Source organism: Rhinichthys klamathensis, unplaced genomic scaffold (assembly GCF_029890125.1).
Source record: "Rhinichthys klamathensis goyatoka isolate OS25496 unplaced genomic scaffold, OSU_Roscu_1.1 h1tg000145l_1, whole genome shotgun sequence".
Lineage (NCBI taxonomy): Eukaryota > Metazoa > Chordata > Actinopteri > Cypriniformes > Leuciscidae > Rhinichthys > Rhinichthys klamathensis.
The window spans coordinates 974,358-996,765 of NW_026606680.1; the positions used below are offsets into that span (position 1 = coordinate 974,358).

Genomic DNA, 22,408 nt, shown 5'->3' on the forward strand with positions numbered 1-22,408 from the left:
TCGCCTCAGCTGACTGTAAATTGATCCAAGATATTATGGATTCCTCTCCCAAATTGAGACTATTAACTACTAATTGAATTTAATCCAATACCATTTGTATCATCCTTTTCACAATACATATTGTTTCAAAGCAGCCAAAACAGACAAATAGTCTGTTTTGTTAAAGAGACAATTCCTAAGATGGGTTAGGTACTACATTTGAAGAAATCTTGGGAAGAACAATGATAGTTTGTCTCCCTCTCCAACTCCCAACAATTCTGTGGTTCTTTGTGAAGATAGAGGACTTCACAGTAGACAGTCTTTTTGTAAGCGAATTCCTGTTGCGTCTGAACAAAACAGCGGATTCCTTATGTATTCCCACAAATACTTTTGGAATTGGGGTCAGAAAAACAAATGAAAAACACACCTTTTTTTTATCAGTTGTGAACATATGCACACATTACATTTTACCAGGTAAAATGCCATGCAAAACCCTCTGGGAAACTTTTAAGTGAACCGATTTAAAACCACATTGGTACTAATTGCATTAATTCCATCTGCCTCCACCCAATCAATAAAAAATATTTTTAAATAAGTGTAAGTTTTTCTACATCTTGAAACGTTTAGTTTTATAAATGGGGGTTATCTTTGAAGGATGAACAAATAATGTTTTGGTCATCACATTGAAAATAAATAACATTTAAATAATTGAAAATAAATAACATTTAAATATGATAATATTTGAGTTTTGAAATGCTGTAAAAAGATGTGTGACGTACTTGAAAGCATTTTACTATTCCTGCTAAACTTCCATGGTTACAGTTAGTGTTACTACATTAAATCCATGGTGAATGTTGCTGATGTGTGGACTTAAAGCCTATAACTACATTCATGGCACAATGTTTCTCCAGGTTTCCACGTCAGCGCTGTTTGATCTGTTAATAACGGAGAAATTTGAATGCTTCTCACTAGATCTCGCAGCGATGTTATTACTACTGTGGCGAATTCAAATGCTTTCGTTACTGGATCTCTTAAGGTGATGATACACAGGGCAACTTTTTGAGCAATGTTGCTGGGCAATCTTGCCAAGCGATTGTTGCTTGGGCACTTTCCCATTGAAAATGGGCAATACATTTCTATCTGGATAATTTGGATCGGTCGTGGGCCCTGTGTCTCATCTGGTTGCCCGTTGACGGCAACATTGCCCAGCAACGTTGCTCAAAAAGTTGCCCTGTGTATCATCACCTTTAGCGCTGTGTGTGTAGTAACAGTGTCGCTTGATTAAGATCGGCTCGCGCTACACTGACATTGGTCAAAACTAATAAACGGTCCGTGAAGCACAAAATAATGAGTAGCCCAGTTTCGTTCCGCTTTCATTATGTTTGCCATTTGATGTTGGGCAACGTTGTGGTGGTCGCTCCATCTTTTACTTCGCAGTCCACTTACGTTCGAATGGAACGCACCTTCAGTCAACATGATGTGGAGAGCGCAGTTCATGGTTCATAACAACGACAGACGCCACGGGAGCGCAAGCGCGTTGGAAAGTAGACCGCTTTCCACACTTTACACACGCAATATGTAAACTAAGATCTACGGACGATGCGCGCGCATTTTAATGAAAATATCGAGCGCTATATCGAACATTTACTGAATGTTACCGACATGGTGTACAGTCGATAAATACCAAAACCATTTTATCGCCCAGCCCTGGGCTACAGTCACAATTTATTAAAAAAAGCACAAATATACCAAGTGTTCTGAGGCCAAATGACGATTTGTGTGAGGAAAAGACCCAAAAGCGATCACAGTCTCCATCTGCCGTCAAGCTCAGATCCTGTGCACACACATTCAAAAATTGCAGTCAGAAGAAGTATTGGCTCTTGTGTGTCTCGTGACCGATTGTGTCGGTTTGGGTGTTTCTTTTGAATGAGATATCACAGAGCGGGATCATTTTCAGCAATTAAAACCTTAACCCATTTAGGCCTAAAACGCCTGCTATAAAAGGCCTTTTTTACATCACAGATGTGATCCGGTTTTAATGGGTTAAAGCTGCAGTCCGTAACTTTTTTGGGGTTAAAAATTATCCAAAATAAATTTGAGCCAGTACATAACTAGCCAGTGTTCAAAACTATCTGCTTGCCGTAGCTCGATTCAAAACGGTAAGTTTGTAATAATGTTTTTAATTCCAGTGATACTGGTGGATTTCCGCGGGAGATTCGAGCATGTCTTTGCGTCATTACGTCACATCTGTACACATAAAGAAGGAGTCTCGGCGAGTAGGCTATATTGCGAATGAGGTGGAGGTGGAGATTTATAGCCTTATCTCACAGCACTTGATATAATTAAACTTTTCAATTTGATGGCGGATCCAGAAAGGTTCAAACGACAATCACCAGTGACAACTGGAGATTCACTCGTTGTTAAATGCAAAAGACTTCGGAGTGCACAGAAAAGTAAATGCACATTGTTCTTGAGGAGGGCATCTTTCCCTCTTACGATACTCTGTTTGGACTCATCTTGCATGTTTCAGATTCAAACTCAGTCGAGGCTATTAATGCTGCATTTTGAACTCCTTTTCTCTCCTTTCATGTTCATGCCACCGTCACACTTCCCCCTTTCCCATTCCTTCAGCCCACTGACTCTCAGCTCTACCTCAAATGCAGGCTAGAACAGCCAAGTTCATTAAAAATGGCTGACTGATGGAAAAGAACCGACACTCAGCGACAAGCCCTATTTTTCTTTTCCAGTCCTTTTCCCTTTCTTTTTTTAACCCTCTAAATACATCATATCTTTCCCCTTTATTGTACCTCATCATTCAAAGCTAAAACTCTAAACCTGGCATCTGCAATAGGATACCCTCGGTTTAAATCTCAGACATGTCTCTTTCCATTTTCTCTATGGGGTTTTAAAAAGGGTTTATGTTACAGTTGTGTTGTAGATATTTTAAACTTAAAGCCAAAAGCCAGTTCAGGTTTTCCCCCAACCTTTAAAGAAACATTGTGAACATCCTTCTTGGTTCAGTAAGAAGGGCACGGAAGTAAATGAATAAATGTTCACTTGCAGAAGGAGATTTTTATCTGTTCAGTTGAGTGGAAAACTGTCCAGCAATATTAGCTTATTTTGTGCTTTTGTTTTTCTTTATTATATTGTGACTGTTTTATATTTCTCATTCTTCAATTTGCACATTTATCTGGAGGAAAACATTAGGCTTTTCCCATCCATTCCAGTAGCACCTCATTGCAGTACACAAGATCCAGGGGGCGGAGTTGGATCCAGATCTAAGGGGTGGAGATGGGATTAGGGGTGGGGTTTAGGGATCAGGGGGCGGAGATGGGTAGGATTAGGGGTGGGGTTAGGGATCAGGCGGCGGAGATGGGTAGGTTTAGGTCAGGGGTAGGCAAGTTTGGTCCTAGAGAGCCGCTATCCTGCAAAGTTTGGCTCCAACACTGAAAAAAACCTCTCCTGCCTATAGCTTTAGTAATCCTGAAGACATTGATTAGCTTGTTCAGGTGTGTTTGATTAGGGTTGGAACTAAATTCTGCAGGACAGCGGCTCTCTAGGACCGAACTTGCCTACCCCTGGTTTAGGTATATGTAAGGTGGGAGGAGTTGGATCTGGATCCAACTCCTCCCCCTGGATTTCATGTTCTGCAGTGAGGACCATCTCATCCATTCTCCAAAATGCTTGTTCTGTAGGATTGCAATGATGCACAGTCAAACTTGATTTCTTAATTCACTACGTTTGAACGTGTAGATGATCAAATTTTCGTGTTTAGTGAACTATTATTTTAACAATGTTTTTTATTTATTATTATTTTTATTGCCAAGTACCTCACAATAATCATACTCACCATGACTAATCAAAACATCAACATCAATGTGATAAAGTTGATTTGTTAAAACATAGATCAATTATAGATGACAGGGATCAACCAGTGTTATTTTATTGATGTGTAATTTTTTTTTTTAAATGATTAGCTTATAGATTATTTACATTAGATTTTACATTATATTATATATATTTTCTGTTTCCATCTTGATTTTAAAAATATATTTTGTTTCTTTATTTTTATTTATAAATGTATATATATTTTTGAGTTTTAGTTTATTTTACTTCAACTTAAACTAAATGAAAATGAAAAGAAATTTTGTCTTGGAAACTAGCTTTCAATTAATGAAAATTATTATTTTTTATTTTATGGCTTTATTTTATCGCTCTTTGGTTTCAACTTTAATTTTCACTCCAGTTTCAAATAAATGTTTTACTCTTAGCTCTTTTGAAATGAGCAAAATACATATTCCATTTGTTCCATTTATAGAGTGAATAGATTAACCAGCTTGCAGTTCTGCTGAGCTGTTGTAAACAAATCTTTCATTAGTGTTGAAGATTTTTTTTAATGTAAAATCTTTCTTTTCTTGCTGAAATGGTGGCTCCCGTTCATACATCCACAGCTGTGTCTTCATTTCGCATTTGAGGGGTTAAGCTTAGAAGTCTGACAGCTTTCTGGAAAGACATGTTGATATATCTTTGTGGTTGAGGGGTAATTTTACAGTATAGAAATTAGAGAGAACGGCAGTTACACATGCACACACACACTGAGGTATTGGCATTTTTTTGTTGCCAGTGTCTGTAACGGAGAGCAACCAATGCCACAGGGGGAGGGGAAGAGAAGAGATTCCAGATGTGAGGGGTTTTCAGCAAATGGAAGGGAGGAATTGAGATGGAAAATGAAAAGATGATGTTTTGGATAATTTGAGTACAGACTAATCTGCTGCTCTTTTATTGTATAAGTTATCTCACTTAATTGGTCTCCTCAGCTTTACTATATTTATCTGCTTTGAGCAAAAATAAGGAAATTAACAAATTACTTTTTTTTTCCTTTTTTCTTTTTAGGAAATGCATATGTGGGTGCACCTTTGCACAACTTCATTGCTTTTAATTTCCACCCTAATATTCACATTTGCATGCCAACTTCACCAGTCTTATGGTGCTACTAGATACTTAACATAATATAACATAATGTAGAGCAATCCAAAATCTCCCTCAATACTAGTTATATCTTGCTAGTCAGTCTCCTAATCTGCAGTACAACATTCTTTCATGCTCAAGCATTTAGTTGGTATGATCTTAGATTGACAAAGAATTCAGGGAATCCTCTCACTTAACCTGTTTCTTTCAGGTTTCTGCTTTGGCATAAAGATACCCATAACCACCGGTCTTAGTCAAGTCTTAGTTGCTTTTTTTTAAGCACAGGAATTTTTTTTTTTTGAAATAAAGGCAGCGTAATTAATTGATTAAAAAGCATTTGTTACCTTTGTCAATTAATCAAAATGACTACAATGGATCTGAAAAAAAGTATCCACAAAATATATTTGGAGAATTAAGGCACACTTCAAGTATACATTTCATTGCATTACATTTGATTTGTTTTAGTATGTATGTTTTGTCTAAATTCATTTAATAGTTTTCATTTTGTTGTTATACTGATAAATGTATAACTTGAATGCATTGCAAAGGATAAAAGCATCTGCTAAATTAATATATTTAAGTGTTTTATAATTTAAAACCTAATAAATGTATTTTTGTGAAAATGTAGCTATCTTTTAAAATTTACTAACTAAAGTTACTAATTTCTTAGTGCCCAAATATGTATGCATGCATGTAAATAATGTTCACTTACAGAAAGACATGTTTACCTGTTCAGCTTCTTTTAGCTAAAATAAGGAAATTCATAAATAACTTTTTTTAGGACATGCATATGTGGGTACACTTTTGCACAACTTCATTGCTTTTAATTTCCACCTCTGAGATACACTGTTGTAAGTGGATCGGACCGAGCTCCACAACACACTTGTAGCCAATCAGCAGTAGGGGGCGTGCCCACTCATGATGGGGGAGGAGAGAGAGCGAGCAAGAGGGAGATTTGAAGAAAGACTGTAGAAAGAGAGATGGCTGAGAGACATTACAAAAAAGAAAAGGTCAGAGGAATATCACTGGAAAAAGAAGGGTTATGATCAGGAATGAGCTTTATGACCCGTGTTATTATTAGAAAAGCTTTTCAGCACTGGAGAGAGCGAAGAGGGAAGGCCTGAATACGGATGCTGAGATTTGGTTTTTTGAGTAACATTGGTTTTGCTATGTTTCTCAGAATTAAGATATGCTGGTGGTGTTGTAATGTAAGCTACAGTAATAGGACAGTGTCATTGTTTGTCTGGATTTGGTGTGCTTCTTGTGAACTCTTGCTTGTTGTTCATTTTTTGTTCTTTCCTTTCATCTTCAGCTATGATAAAGAGACATCCACTATTGCATTGCGGGTTTGTGCATTTTTTTGGGCAGAGCAATGAAGGGAGGAGTTTGGGTTGATTTCAAATGTCAACGGTTTTTCTTAGAAAACGCTTACTGCACCTTAAATAATAAATGTGTTTTTGTAAAAATGTTTAAAGTCTGTTTCAGCTATCTTAAAATATTATTACAAGCGCCCAAATTGCTTTGGGACTATGTATATAAAATATATTTAGATTTTATCAGTGATGTTGTTTACTCTGTTTCAAAGATATTAAGGAGTTTTTGACTTTGAAAGAGAAATGGCAAGTCTTTAAAGCATCCATGATGAATGTCTTGCTCCATTTAGTGACTAAACATGGCATATATAACTCGATCTCCCACAAGAAAAGGGCTGTAATTATTTAAGCTTGCCAAAAAGGAACACAGAACCATGTGCTTCTACATGCCAAGTTCACTACTTGATTCCCTACACTTTTTTTTTTTCACTCTGTCACTCTCTTATAATACTGTCCAAAGCAAGCAGATTGTAATACAGTGAGATGAAGCAGAGGAACAAATAGATGCAAATGGTCTGAGTTCATTATTCTCATGAAACATAGATGAGCCACATATTTAAAGGAAGGGAGGTGGGCTGGAATGGTTATTTAAATGATTGTGTTTAGAAGAAATTGCAAGCGTTGAAGCACATTATTGAGAGTAGTAGTGTAATAGTCATTTTAGTTGGAACAAGTTGAATGAACTTGTATTCACAGTATTGGATTTAAAGTGTTTATTTTGTCTGTGACATTACAAGGGTCACCTTTATTTTTTTTAAATAATTTGCCTCATGTGATTTTGGGAACATAAGCCAGTGGTGATTCTCATAAACATTCTTTGCATTTCTCTAGATAGAAAGATGCAATCAGCGATTTAAGACGGTATAATGAGCTGTTTGTGCCTGGCGAATCCTCTGCATTTTCTCGAACTTCAGATCCCACACTGACAGCTAGAAAGTGAGAGACCAAGAGGACGGGGGTTTTGAATTGAATGGAAAAGAGATGTGTTTTTTGAAGATAATTGGGATCATTATTTGTTGCTGGATGGATGCATTACAGTGCAGTTATCACAGCATGTTATAATTTATCTTTACAGACACAGACTTTCAACTCTGGGACTCGTCTCACATTTTAAGTTTAACAGTATGAACTAACATAATAACTGTTGTATTGACAAAAAAGTTCGGAACTAAGTGTTTAATTGTTTAATATTTAGAATTAAATGTGTAATTCAGACTCTGAATTACACATTTGATTCTAAATATTTCAGACCATTGAAGTACTTTTAAATCAAACAGGACAATTCTTATTTCTGTCTTTTTTACACACACACACACACACACACACACACACACACACACACACACACACACACACACACACACACACACACACACACACACACACACACACACACACACCAAACTCTTCCCGGCCAAAAAAATAATTTGCTGTTTGAATTTATATAGGCAAATGTATAAGAGTCTATGATTGGATCATTATTGCAGTGATTATTACATTTCTATCATGTAATATGTTTGGAAACAGTTCTTTAACCCTAATTGATTGTGTAGCTTTTCATTTACATTTATGCATTTGGCAGACGCTTAATCCAAAGCGACTTGCATTGCATTTCAAGCTACACATTTACATTCTTATCAGTTCTTGCTTTCCCCGGGAATCGGACCCATGACCTTGGCGTTGCAAGCGCCAACGCTCTACAAGTGTACAGCTGTCCTGTAGCTCAAACAGTATTGTATTTGTATTGTATTTCTTAAACAACAATGTAGGAAGGATGGCAATGTCAAGATTTATCAGAAAATTGTGAAAGAAAAGTTAGGCGGGAGCATGAAGAATCATTTTCACACATGAATTGGCACCTTTGAGTCCAGGCCTTAAATTCAGTGAACATCTTTGGGATGTGCTGAAGGAGACTTTACAGAGTACTGGATTCTTGCAGTGTCAATACACGAAAATTGATGCACCACTTTATGGAAATAAATGTTGTGATATGTTTTTTTAGGTCTTGAGAAAGAAAACGCATGCGTATCAGTGTAATGGATCCGTGCGCCAGTCTTAAAGTGACAGCAGCCTAATATACCTGCCGCCTAATTATGAGATATTAATGTCTATATGGTTGTTTTTTGCTCTATGGTATCGGTCAAATTGTGGCCAGTGAAAATGCAGAGTGGCTAGTAACTTTGGTAAACCACTAGCCACAGTGGCTGGTGAGCAAAAAAGTTAATGTCAAGTCCTGATTATATAGAAAGGCTTTAAAGTAAAGTGTTACCGAAGATACAAAAATATATAGAATATCGCACATTTCACATTTTCTGACTAATGAACGAAGTAGATTCTTTTTAGTAGCTGACTTCATATGTTTGTGTATTTCACAGGTGTTTTAAGTGCTGCTGAATGCTCCTGTGGGAGAAATCACTTCACTTGTGCAGTCAGTGCATTTGGCGAGTGCACATGCATCCCGGCACAGTGGCAGTGTGACGGGGACAATGACTGTGGAGATCACAGTGATGAAGACAGCTGCAGTGAGTCTTTTACCACGCACGTTCATGAGAATACAATAACATCATAATATAACATAAAACAAATACACGCACACACACGCATTTATTCAAAGGCAATTTTCTCTGAGGTAAAATTGTTATTCAGTCCTTTGCTTTGACTATAAAAGTTCTTTTAAAAGGTAGTGCACATGTATATGTTTGCTGGAATATCTTTTTTCAATTGTTGTATTGAGCACACTTCAAATGATTTTCCCATTTATTGGTCAAACGGGTTTGCAAACTTGTTCTGATTTGGTTCGCGATTCAGTCTAAGTTGCAAATTTCAGCTTGTAGTGGCTTCTCAGTCCTTAAAACAGTGACGTGATTCTTTTAAACACAGAACAAAAGAGCACAAGGATTAAGTGAGAATTTATCTACAATCAATTAAAATTGATTGTACAATTGAATTGTACAAATTGAATACAATTGAAATTGATTGTACATCACAAAGTGCATTTACATGCACTTTAAAAGTCAATTTCAGTCTGACTAAAACCATCATTTGTCTTTTTAAAATGTCATGTAAATACTTTAGCATGACTGAAATCGTAGTCTGAGACCGAAGTCCATTTTTTTGTGAAATATGACAAACAGATCTACTTAATGCAGTTGTTACGCAGCTTTGTCTAGAATGTATATAAACTAGGGATGGGCATTTTTCAAAAATAATGCATTCGAATATTCGGGCTCATAGAAATCGAATATTCGAATATTCGTTTAGCCTATTTAAATAACATTTAACGAAAAAGACGGTATTTTTTAAGTACATTTTTCAAAAAGTTTTTGTCACCATTTCTTAACAAGCTTACGATTAGGCAATACACAACAAGCTTACAATATATGTTAAAGTTTTCTTTTAGTTGAAAACATTAAACAGTTGGCCTATGTGTAAACAAAATATAAATAACAAAAGGATTTAAGCTCAAGCAGCGCGAGCGGAAAAAAAACGCCTAATAAAGCAGAGTAGGCCTATAGCAGACTGCGCCAGATATCGAACAGAACGTACACACACACTCGAGTCAGCATGATTATCGTGTATATTGTTTCACATTTATGTTGAGAAAAACAATAATGTCCACATGCAGGGGCGCCGCCAGCAATTTATGCTCGAGTGAGAAAACGCGCTGCACTGACAGACGATTTAGAGACACAAACGGTCACGGTGTTATAAGTTTCTAACAGCACTTTGCGTTTTCTGTTCTTAAACCTGTCTCTCTCAATGAAACTTAAGGGAAGTATATGTCTAAAAAAAATAATTTTGCTATTAGATAAGTTATCATCTCTCGGATCACGCGCGCTACAGCTGCGCTTACCTGCGTAGTGATGGACAGCTGTCTTTCCTCAGTCGCCTGCTGTTTGGATTTCATGTGATTTCTCATTGTGTTGATGATATTATAACTCAGATTAATTAATTCATTTGATCAAAAGTAATTCCCTTCTGTAAGATCATTTAGTAACATAATTTTCAACTAGTAGTCTAATTCCAAACTTCGCGAGGCAGCCGACGACGACATTATGTGATCAAATACAAACAACTTGTTAAACACGCACCACAGCGCCACCCAGAGGATTTAGTTATAACTGCGAGTTAGTGCTTGGGATTTATCAGGGATTCACTGCATTTACGGCCAGCAAAGCATTTAGGCTACGGCTTCATAAATTCGATAAAATTCGAATAGTATTTTATTTTTCGAATAATAATTACAGATCGAATATTCGAAAATTCGAATATTCGTGCACATCCCTAATATAAACAACCCTTGTAGAAAAGATAGTTTACTTTTTATAAAGAGTACTTATTAACAAAATAATATACTTTAAAAGAATATGGCCTACTTAGTGTGAACAATGTAAGGTTTTCAGACACTTGACATGAAAGTCATACTTACATTTATTGTAGGTTAAATTTATATAAAAAGCAATTAGCTGAACATTAGAGGGTTTTTTGACACTTAAGTAGGACTTAAGTACATCTAATTTCATAATTACTTTGATTGTCTTTGAAATATGCCGGATGTACTGACAAGGATTTATAACTTAAGTATACTTAAATGTAATTTATATTTAAAACATATATGTCATGTAATGATGAAGTTGCAATTTGGCATATTTAAAATATATTAAATTTAAATGCAATTTTGAATATAAAACAAAACAGTTAAAATTAGAATGAAATGTGTTTTAGTATGTTAGTCAACACCAAAATAAGTGTTCTTTAAAACGCAACAAAAAATTATTAAAAATGTTAATTTGACATTTATTACAAAGTGCATTATTTAAAAGTGTGTTTAAGTGAAATTGTACACTCTTTAAGTGCACTTAAGTGGCCTTTTATTTCTTAAAATTCTGTTATTTGCAAACTGCAGTTTATTAAAAATATACTTAAGTGTACGACAAGTGCACATTCAATACAATAAAGGACACTTCTTTTTCACAAGGAATGTTTCACAGTGGGGCACAAAAGGCAAAATTCAGGAAGGCCCTGACATCATTCTACAAAAGCACAATAGCAAGCATCTTTTTGAACCGCACCAATGCCTGGTTCACAAACTGCACCTGACAGGGCTGAATGACGCTGTGGAGGGGGATGTGCTCAGCTGAGCGTGTCACTCTTTACAGGGCCATATAGAAGTCTTCTACCCTCACATCAGGACACTTACTCCAGGAGGTTCAGAACAAGCACCAGGAAAATCATTAAGGACCCTCACCATCCTAACAATAGGCTCTTATCAATGCTGCGTTCAGGCAAAGTCTACTGTAGCCTGAAAACACAGAAAGACTCAGGAGTTTCTTCCTCCATATTCCTAATGAGGAACAAGACTGAAGAGCTTTCTACACAACACACACAGACATGCGTAACATAACCATGCACACACATTTCAATGGACATATACGTGTATAGAAATTTACGTTTTCTGCACTGCTTGTTTTACACACACACTCCTGGGAAAAAAAATTAAAATAAAAAATTGGCTAAGCCATTGCTGTCTCAGAAAAACATCCGACAGAATGAAGATGTTTGCCAGAATATGGAAAGTTGTCTGTGGAGGGATGATGAATCACAGTGAAACATGCTCCAGAGTCGTGTCTTCGAAAATCTGGTGAGAAATATTATAATAATGGATCTCTACCAAGGTGAAGCATGGAGGAAGTGTCGTTGTGTGGGGTCCGGGGGCCTTTTTAGCTTCTGCTATTGGTGAGCTACTTCACTGTGAAAATCGCTTTGGAGTACGAGAATAACCCAGAATGGCTTGCTTCCCACAAATGAAAAGTTATCTAAACAGGAATGTTCAGATGTTGTTTTTCAACAAGAAAATGCTCTTGGCCAAATTGCAAATACAACCAAGTCCATAAGGCTCATGTTTTGGCCTTGGTCAAAGTCCAGATTTAAACCCTACAGTGAATATTTGGTCTCACATAAAACTCAAACGAAATGGGGGACTCAAAGTCTTTGAAGCCATTAACATCTTCCTGTAAAAAGCTGTCTCCAAGTTGGGGAAGGCTATTCCCTGCTAAGCTACTTTAGCTACAGTATTTGTGCAATTCTTGCTAATTTCCTGACCAGTGATTTGTGATTTAAAATGGTTTAGACCATTAAAAGTAATGTGCTAGACACACAGATAGAGCTTAAATATGTTACAGCTCAGTCTGACATCATTATGAATTATGAACGGCCAAGTAGCCAGCACTAGTCAATAAGGAAGATTGTGATATACTTATAAGATATACTTAATATCTATTGATCCACAAGTTTTTACTACCAAAACTTTACATCCGCTGACATCTACTGCTGATAATTACTGCTCATTCAAGTGTGCAAACAAGTGAAAATAACAAATTATACCACATAGTATTTAAAATGAGGGGGAAAAATGTGTTGACAAATATAAACATACAAAACAGACGTCACACCAGGCAAAAAGTGTTAAGCAAAGATACTAGTTTTACATAATTTGAAACTCCTACAGCTGCAGAGAAGATGCTTGGGCATTAATTTGCGTTATTTTAGTACGTTTATTTTTTACTTAAAACCCCAAATGTGGACATAACCACATTCAAGCATTTCATACAATGGGTTTAGCAGCTCGCCCTTTTACAGCAGATTTATTTCACAAGCAAACTGACATTTACTAGAATTAATCCTAAAATTCTGCATTAATAACCTACTTTTCGCACCATCAGTCACACACGCTTTCAAGCGCCAAGGATCTCCCGTTTTTAGCACATTTTGAGTCAGACTTATGAATTCAGTGAATTGTTAACTGGAGACTCGCTTTGACCGAATCAGTGAGTTGTTGACTCGAGAACAGATGTAGTCGGATCAGTCCAAATCATGAATGAATGTATTATACGTTCGTCAATTAACAACGATTATAGCTATTTATTTTCATATGTTCATAATTCAGAATTATTTAGCATTCAAAATGTCAGAAGTTGAAAAATGTTTTTGCCTTTTTTAATTGTTCTCAATTTGATCTCATTCCTTCAGTTTTGCCCACGTGCTCGCCACTAGACTTTCACTGCGACAATGGAAAATGCATCCGACGCTCATGGTTATGTGATGGAGACAATGACTGTGAGGATGACTCCGATGAACAAGACTGTCGTGAGTAAATTTATCTCTTTTTTTTTTAAATATAGTTTAAACATAAAAAAAAAAAAAATTGTTTGGTGGTGGTGTTTGTTGTTTCCAAGACTGATGCTGTGCTGAACTGCAATTCTATGTTTTACATTTAAAGGTGCTCTATGTAACTTATAGCGGCCTCTAGTGGTGATGTTTCAGATTGCAACCAAATTTTACAAGAGCGCTCGTGCTCGAACTCATAGACAATACCGTCTATTACGCAAATATCTCGGCGAATACTTGACGGATTCGGCGAGCACCGAGCTCGTTGGGACCATCTAGTCGAGCTGAAAAGAACCATATAAGTTCCATAGTTTTTGGTGGTGTTTTCGCGGAGATATTAGCAGAAAACCATCGGGCGCGCTGCAAAATTGCGGACGCCGGTGACGTCACGATCTCCGAAGAAAATCGCTCGTATCTCTGGAACGCAAAGACCCAGAGACCCAGAGGGAGGAGGTCCCAGGGGAACCCTTGCCCGAACGCTAGAGTGGCGGGCCTCGGGAATGCCCCCTACCGGATCGCCGTTCGCTGGGACCCCCGATTTCGAACGGCTATAACTCGGGGAGCCGGGCGAGTTGGACCTCGGGGGTGGGCTCGTTCGAAAGGCCCCGTCCAGCACTACGAACGATTAGAGTCTTGGGAATATTGATCAAAGGTTGACTGAGATATAAGCCGAAAAACGTGCGCCTTTAACCGGACGTAACTCCCTGACCGTCTACAATAGACTGTATATAAGGAGAGAGGCTCGGGAGCGCGCATGCACGTCACATCCGTTGGATTTCGCGGTAAATCCGACCCGGAGACTTCACATAGAAATAGGAATACTGGCCTTCAGAGGTAATAGCAAAACTCGACAAGTGGATCATTTTAATGTGTGATTACAACCCCTTCACACACAGGCAATAAAAATAGGATTCATTTTAGTAGAAAAGTTACATAGAGCACCTTTAAATAGTTCAAGTATATTTAATTCATTTAAAAGGGCATGTTTAAATTTTGACCGAAAAATTTTACATTGACATTTTTTACAAAAATGTTTTATTTCATTGGAATGGTATGTATGACACTTGGTGACTTTTGTGGCACTTGCTATGTGAACACACACTCACAAAAATTGTCGACATAATTCAAAAAGGTTAAATGGTCCTACAAAAAAAAAAAAAAAACTATACTACTCTCTCCGGAGAAGTGAATGGAAAATAAAAAAATGTTGGCAGTACAATCTTCAATTCAAAATAGCACACAGCAATGAAGGCGTTAATTGAAAAATAATCATAAAAAAAAAAAAAAAAAAAAATGTATGGATTAATTGTACTGTAAAAACCGTGGAAACACATTTATGATAATTATTGCATTTTTATTACTTAGTGCCATTAAATTCCCAAAAAATATTAAATAAAAAATATTATTGAACAAAAATATTACATTCGATTTTTAATGGGGGGGGGGGGGGGGGGGGTACTTTTGATGTGTTTGTCCACTTTTAACTAGGAGTATGAGTGCGACCCATGAATCAGGAGCATCAGAGGGTTAAGAGTAGTGTTTGTCACGAAGCCTCTCTTAGCCCTGTATTACTTCCAATGAACACGAAAATGTTCAAATAAATATTTTACTGGGTTTTTAATCATTTTAGTCATTTAATCATAGACACGTTGGACCTTCTTGCTTCTGTGGGGAAGAGAACGTTTGGAAAAATAAAAATGATTTCGACCTCATGCTGTATATTCTAGTGTTCTGAAAGCACATGATTTTGGTGAGAAACAAACTGAAATGACATTTATTATTTAGAGATCTTGACCTCAGCATGTACACTCCTGTGTTCATTCATGAGTGCATGAGAGCAGCAGTTCTATCATAAAATAAGTATACTATAATTATTTTATGATACCTTTTGTTTCCTTTTGAAGTTCAAAGATGGTCACTATTATGTTTCCATTTAAAGTTGGGAATTTAACTTATGCACAAAATTGGACGAGATCCGATTTTTTCCGCATCGATCATCTGAACCACTTCCAAATGTGGTTTTAAATCAGATACATATCCGATATCTGGACATCCGACCTCCATCTAAACACGCATATCCGATTCGCCTTTGAATTCCAAGCCAACACATGGCGAGGACGACACATTTATTCACAAAGATAGCTTTTAATGTTGTATTATGAGGCAGACGTGCCTGTATGCCCTCGCTCACAGCTTTTTATTGAGGTGGGAACTTTATATTTATCTCTGTAAAGAAAAGAAATTGTGCAAACACAGAAACATTCAGGAGCTGGTTTTCAACCTCTGCCCGTGACTTTTATAAATAAAACAGCTTCACTACTGAAAGCTACAGTATATTTCTCAGCAATGAGGTGATAACTTCACTGCAATTAAACCAACAAGCTTCATTATTGGGTATCTCACTCGCGTACGTGTGCTCTCTCTCTCTCTCTCTCTCTCTCTCTCTCTCTCTCTCTCTCTCTCTCTCTCTCTCTCTCTCTCTCTCTCTCTCTCTCTCTCGCTCGCTCGCTCGCCGTCTCTCTCTCTGGTTAATTCATTCGAAATCATTAAAAAAAATATTACAGGGCTACTTTATTTCACTTCAGAATTATAGATCTGAGCTTAGCTGTAGATAAACAGAAATTAATTAATTAATAATCATGACCACCCGACATGAATTATATAAATCATTTATAATAGCACAAAACCAGGGTGTACCATGTGTATAGTAAAACGATCACTGAAAATCATATTCGGATACTCACCTGTCTAAAGTGAGTGTAAACAGGCGGGACAAAAAATCGGATCTGGTCAAAAGATTGGATATGTGCATTAAGACTGCAGTGTAAATGCAGCCTAAATGATGTGTGTTGCCAGATCCACTGGTTTTCCCTACACCACACATTATTTGTAGCTCACCTCCCACCCAATGATAAGAGCGTTGCTGTTACTTCTGATAAGAAACAAAGTCTCATTTTATCACGAAAGTCAAACAATAAATGGCGTTTTGACAATCTTTAGATTTGACACCTCAGTTCAAGCAGCAGCTGTATGTATGCGTGTGTATGTATGTATAAATGAACAGTATGTCTATCTCTGAGTGTGAGGCAGAGAGAGAAAAACAGAGGCATCTTTGCATCTGACCCATATTTCTCAGCGCTGTACTCTTGAGGCTCTTCTCATGATGGGGGGTCTGTCTGCCATAAGCTTTCCATGAATTTTTCATTGACATGCTTTGTACAGTGAGTCTTTTCCACCACACTGCTCTATGTCTGCCTTATCTCTTACATCCAGTATCTCTCTTTCTGCTTCTGTCTGTCCTTTTGTTTTATATTATCATTTAAATAGCATGATGTGATCGTTCGTTGCTTCCTCTGTGAATTAGTGGCATATAGTAAAAATGGAACAAAGCCTGCTTTAAGACTGCATGTCCTGTGTATTTTGATTCATGTTGAAGAAAAGCAGTTCTGTGCAATCAAGACCTTTTGTATGTTTTTAACTATATGCGTTTTGCTACAGACTGTCAGGGCAATATAACAAAAGGTTCAGTAATAAACTTGAACATTTTTACATAAAGATAAAACCATGTAAAATACTGTAATATGAAAAAAAAATTAAACGGGGAGTGGGGGAAATGTATTTCAATGAGAATTCCCCCCCACACTTTTCCAGTGTGCTTTGATACAGTTTGATATTATGTTTTGTTTTGTTATGGCGAGTAAAAGTGCAGCGGTGCAGAAATACACTTGTGTCTGGTGTCGATCTGTCTGGCGCGGTGGGTGGTGTAAATACAAGCAGCATCACATTTTAATGCTGCTGTTGGAGTCCCTTACTGGTGTCAATAAAATGATGTGAGCGCCACCAGTGCACGGGATTGTGTAGCTGCAGAGTGTTGCTATATTTTTCTGTTGCACTGAGGAGCACAAGTTTAATAGTTAATATAGGGGCCTATGAATATGAAATCATTTATTTTTTCCCATTAGAATTTTTCTGGATTGGCCTGGTTTTAATGGTTTAAAGGTTTAGTTATCAAAAGTATGTCTAGTTAAAGTCATGAAACATATACAATTTAACAATAATTTATTAAAATTTGAAATTGCCTTTTTGAAATTATTTAATAAAAGTTTAATATAGATAAAAAAAAAAACATGTATAGCCAATTGAGTTCATTAAAAAATAATTGAATCTATTAACATTTATTTACAATAATGTGGCCTTAAGAAATATTTGATCAAATATTTCAAAATGCAATTAAATGAAAATTTATATTTTTATTTATTGATTTTTTTTTTTGCCAAACAGTGCTCCTTAAGAGGTTTACTGTTCAAATTAAAGGTGCTCTAGTCTAAGCGATGTCACGCGTTTTTTAGGCCAAAACATTTTTTGTCACATACAGCAAACATCTCCTCACTAACCGCTGGCTGCCTGTCCCCTGAACACACTGTAAAGAAACGCGATCTCTGTAGACAGCCCAGGCTCCACAAACAGCAACAAAAACAAACTGGGCTAACCTGCTCCACGAAACATGACAAACAGTTCCAGCCAATCACCGACAAGAAGGACTTGGGGGCGGGGTTTGGGGGGTTAGTGCACGGATGAGGAGGAGGGAGGGTCTAGCTAGCCTCCGTTTTGTTTGACAATACTTTAAACGTCAACAAGAAGTGACGTCACCCGACATCGCTTAGAGAACCTTTAAAACATGTCAAATGTGATACTGCTTAATAAATGTGTGATATTCACAAAAAAAGAAATCTGCGATTCTGAATTTCTGCGATTCAGTCCACGTTACCCACCTTGCGGAAATCATAGGGCCCTACTTAAACTGAACGAAGTGACTTTGTTTTGCGGAAAACAGTTCATATTTTTAATCTATGTGAACCCATTGCTGACATTTATTTAATATCTGTCTCGTACGTTTTTTGTTTTTGAGCAGCACCACGAGAATGTGAGGAAGATGAGTTCCATTGTCAGAATGGATACTGTATCCGCAGCCTGTGGTACTGTGATGGAGACAATGACTGTGGAGACAACAGTGACGAGCAGTGTGGTGAGTTCCTTTATACTTCTTTCTGGATGATTTGTAAGACTTGCGCTGCGTCCTAAATTGAATACTTCTCTAGTATATAGTATGTAGAAAAACAGTACACCACCAGAGTAGTATGTCCGAATACATAAAAAAAAAAAAAAACAGTAGGCGAAAAGTACCTGGATGACTTACAACTTCCGGTGAGATTCTGAAAGTGCGCATTCGATAGACAATTTACTATCCCATAAGGCCACTGGAGGGGATTTATAAATAGCAGTGAAGTGACGCAACTGACGCTGGTAGGTCAGGTGACCGGAACAACATGGATGTAGTACGTCTGAATTTCATTCATACTACCCATATTCATACTGTAGAGTATGATTCAGAACGATAATCAAAACATAGATGGAAATACTTGACTACCTCGTTCATTTCATTCTGTAACATTAGGCAGTTTTGATTTGTATGCTGTTTAATATTGATGATTGTGTTATTTTACATATGCATCTGCTTACATAAGATATCGCTTGTTTCTGCTTCTTCTTCACATGTCTTTTGATTTGGAGATTCTGTACTCTTAGAGGAAAATGTGTAATAGCCGTATAACACGGCGTATAATTTCCGTCAATGGCGGGGAAAGAGTTAAGTTTAGCAACAAGTTGGTAGTTAACATATGGTGTAGGACAAAGACATGCTCCGGAGAGTAGTGTGGTGTGTCAGGCATTAATGCTTTCTCTATTCCTCCTATTAACCAATTACAACAGACAGGTCGTCCTTGAGTGTAATTGGGGCCAGCTGGTCTTAATCACTTACCTGCCAGGGGACAAAAGCAATATAGAGGGAACGAGCAATATAGAGCAAAAGAGAAAGAAGAGAACAGACCATTTCAAAGTTTATACCAACAACAAATAATTTCCTGAGACTTAGGGGCTGTTTACATGACACCATTTTCAACTAAAAACACAACTTTTTGATCCGTTTTGGCTGTTCATTTACACGACAAAGGCATTTTTGGTCCCTGAAAACGCAAACTGTTGAAAGCGGGTTTCAAAGTGCAAGTTTTTGAAAGCGGTCTCCATGTAAACAACAAAACGCGAATCTCTGAAGACAATGACGTCATGCACATGCGTATTACGTGTTCAGTCTATAGTGTTTCATCGTCATCTAATGGCCTGGCAGCAGAATACAGCGTCTTTATTAGTTTTCGCGGATCCGTGTGAATGTAGCCTGGCAAGCCAGACCTACATCAAGATGTTAGGCCTGGGAACTCACAATAGGCATACCTCAATCCGAGGGGCGGGATAAACGGTTGTCTTTCAATATCCCTCGGCACGCAGTAGGATAGCGCTACAACCAACCAGAGCAACGAACGGCTGTGGCTGAGTGAGTCCCATGCGTTTTTCCACCAGTGAACCAGCTAGTTGGTATATTAAACTTTTGCCGTATCCGGTCGTCAAAACTCTGAACACATCTTCCTTTTTTAGGAATGACTTAAGTGACGTTCTCTTAACTCCAAGTCATCCAGAGTAGCGGGCAAAGCCGATTCGAAAGACCGCTGTTCGCCAGCAGCATCTTCTTTGAGGGAAATCACCTATGGAAATCACGTGGAACCGTCAAAACTCTGCCGTCATATGTTAAGCCCGCCCACCAGCTCTACACGATCTGATTGGCTGGACCAGTTTTTGGTTTTTCCAGCTCAAAAGTCTATGGAGAGTTGTTAGACCACACTTTGCTGCAAAATAATTTTTGCTGCCGCTGGGGTGCGTCTAGATTTCTAGGCTAGTGTGAATGGGGATCAATTTGACAATGGTGTCGTCTGTACGCGGAAAACTCAAAAGAAAAAAACGTCTCAGTTTTAAGCATATCGTTGTCGTGTAAACGTACCCCTTAAGAGAAGACTATGCTCTTCTATCTCAATTAAGTGCACTAAATTGTATTTAATGTGCACGTGTAGTGTACTTCATATCTTTAAAGTATATTTAAAAAAGACAGACTTGCTGATAATATGTTCTAAAATAAAAGACCACTTAAATTTATTTGAAAAGAGAACACTTTTTAATAGTGTCTCCATCTGTCCATCCAATGATTGGTCGGTGTCTATGAATGTCGGTCTCTGTCTGTCTGATTAAAAGTTTAACTTTAAAGTGCATTTTAATTTATTATTTTAATATTTTTGTTGTGCATTAAAGAAGCACACTTATTTTGATGTTGACTAACATACTGAACCACATGTGAAGTACTTTATCATTTTTAACTGTAGTATTATTTGATATTACATTGAAGGTTAATCTATTTTAAATGTACTGAACTGCAAATCCATAACAAATGTGTAATTACAAATATATTTAAATACAAAACATAAAAGTTTCATATATAAATGACTTTTTTTCGTTGTAATTAAATGCAGTATTCTTCAGAGTCGCTGTTCATTAAAGATTCCTCCCCTTGCTGCAATGACAGCTGTTCAGACCTTGTGCTTTCTTGTCGTGAGTCTATTAAAATATTCAGATGAACTTTACAACACAAGGTTGTCTAATCAGTTCTTCAAGGTCTGCAACATGACTTTTTACTTATTTGTAATAAGTTTGTCCAAAATATTCAACCCAACATATTCAATATTCCATAGCATGAATAGATTTTTCACACTCCGTGAGTGCGACATGAGCAAACATGGTCACGTTGTTTTCTCATACTGGCCATGTGTCAGAAGTGCTAAACATTTTTATTATTTATGTGAGAATGCGCTAATCATTGTCTTTAATACCAGGCACAAATGATAAAGAGTTAGGAGGGAGTAATCGAGAACATTGTCATTTGTTTGTAGTGTATATGGATGGCAAACAAATACAAAATCAGTGGAGTTCTGAAATGAGGTGGCAAAGTCCTCCAGTTTTTTTTATGAATCAAATGTAAATTAATTTCCCAGTTACACTTAATGTTGTCACATTTTACTGGTTAAATAATCACTACATAAAAAAGAGAAACCAAATAAAATTCTATTTTGTATTTTTACAGTAACTATGTAATGAATGTTCCCCCCAACTGAGTTGTTTACTATTTAGTTAGTCTTATAATAATACGCCATAATTTATTGAGGAGGCACTGCCTCCCTTGCCTACTTGGAGGAGAGTACAGCATGAGCTAGATGGCAAAAAAAAGTCTCTGTGTGTAGGACAAGACATCCCATAGCTTATGCTCCCAATGTGAATGCTATAACCTTAAATATAGACACCAAAATAAAAATATGCTGTTCATGCGCATTTTCCCCACTCAAGCTACTCGCTATGTGTACAACAGCCCTGAAACTGGCGGGTCACACATTTCACGAGCTCCTTATTTGTCAAAAGCTATGAATAATGGTCCATTTTGTAGCATCTAAATTTGTCTCAAAGGCCAGAGACATGGCTACCGCCCAGAAATTATTCATAACCTTGCAATGTATATGGTACAGAAGTGCCTATTCTTCCAATTGGTTCTTGCAGCTGTATTTCCATTTGCTTTTATTTCGGCTCTGAGAGACATTCATACTGTAGTAGTGCAGTACAGTCCCATATGCACATCTCAAACCCTTTTTGTGCATGACTTGTCTTGTATGTGTGTCCAGATAAGAGGAAGTGCTCTGATAAAGAGTTCCGCTGCTCTGATGGAAGTTGCATCGCAGAACACTGGTACTGTGATGGAGACACCGACTGCAAAGATGGAACCGATGAAGAGAATTGCCGTAAGTTGATTCTGAGTTTCTTAATGTGCTTATGTGTCAAATAAACATCCATCCCACCCCATTCCATCCAATCCATCCCATCCCATTCCATCCATCCTATCCATGCCTTATTGGTGGAGCTATAGAGCAAATTAATGTTTAGGTCAAATCTCTCTAATTATTTTAAATTTTCTTAAATCTGTTCTACTCATTGTA

General features: G+C 37.2%; 1 protein-coding gene across 3 annotated transcripts in view; it reads left to right on the forward strand.

Annotated features, from left to right (window-relative positions):
* Positions 1-22,408, forward strand: part of lrp4 (low density lipoprotein receptor-related protein 4) — a 109,985-nt gene that overhangs the window by 37,705 nt on the left and 49,872 nt on the right. For all 3 annotated transcript variants that reach the window (XM_056257847.1, XM_056257848.1, XM_056257849.1), the window contains exons 2-5: positions 8,696-8,842; positions 13,350-13,466; positions 18,400-18,513; positions 22,097-22,213. In XM_056257847.1, the coding sequence (XP_056113822.1) occupies positions 8,696-8,842; positions 13,350-13,466; positions 18,400-18,513; positions 22,097-22,213 (495 nt within the window). The remainder of the gene's footprint in view (positions 1-8,695; positions 8,843-13,349; positions 13,467-18,399; positions 18,514-22,096; positions 22,214-22,408) is intronic.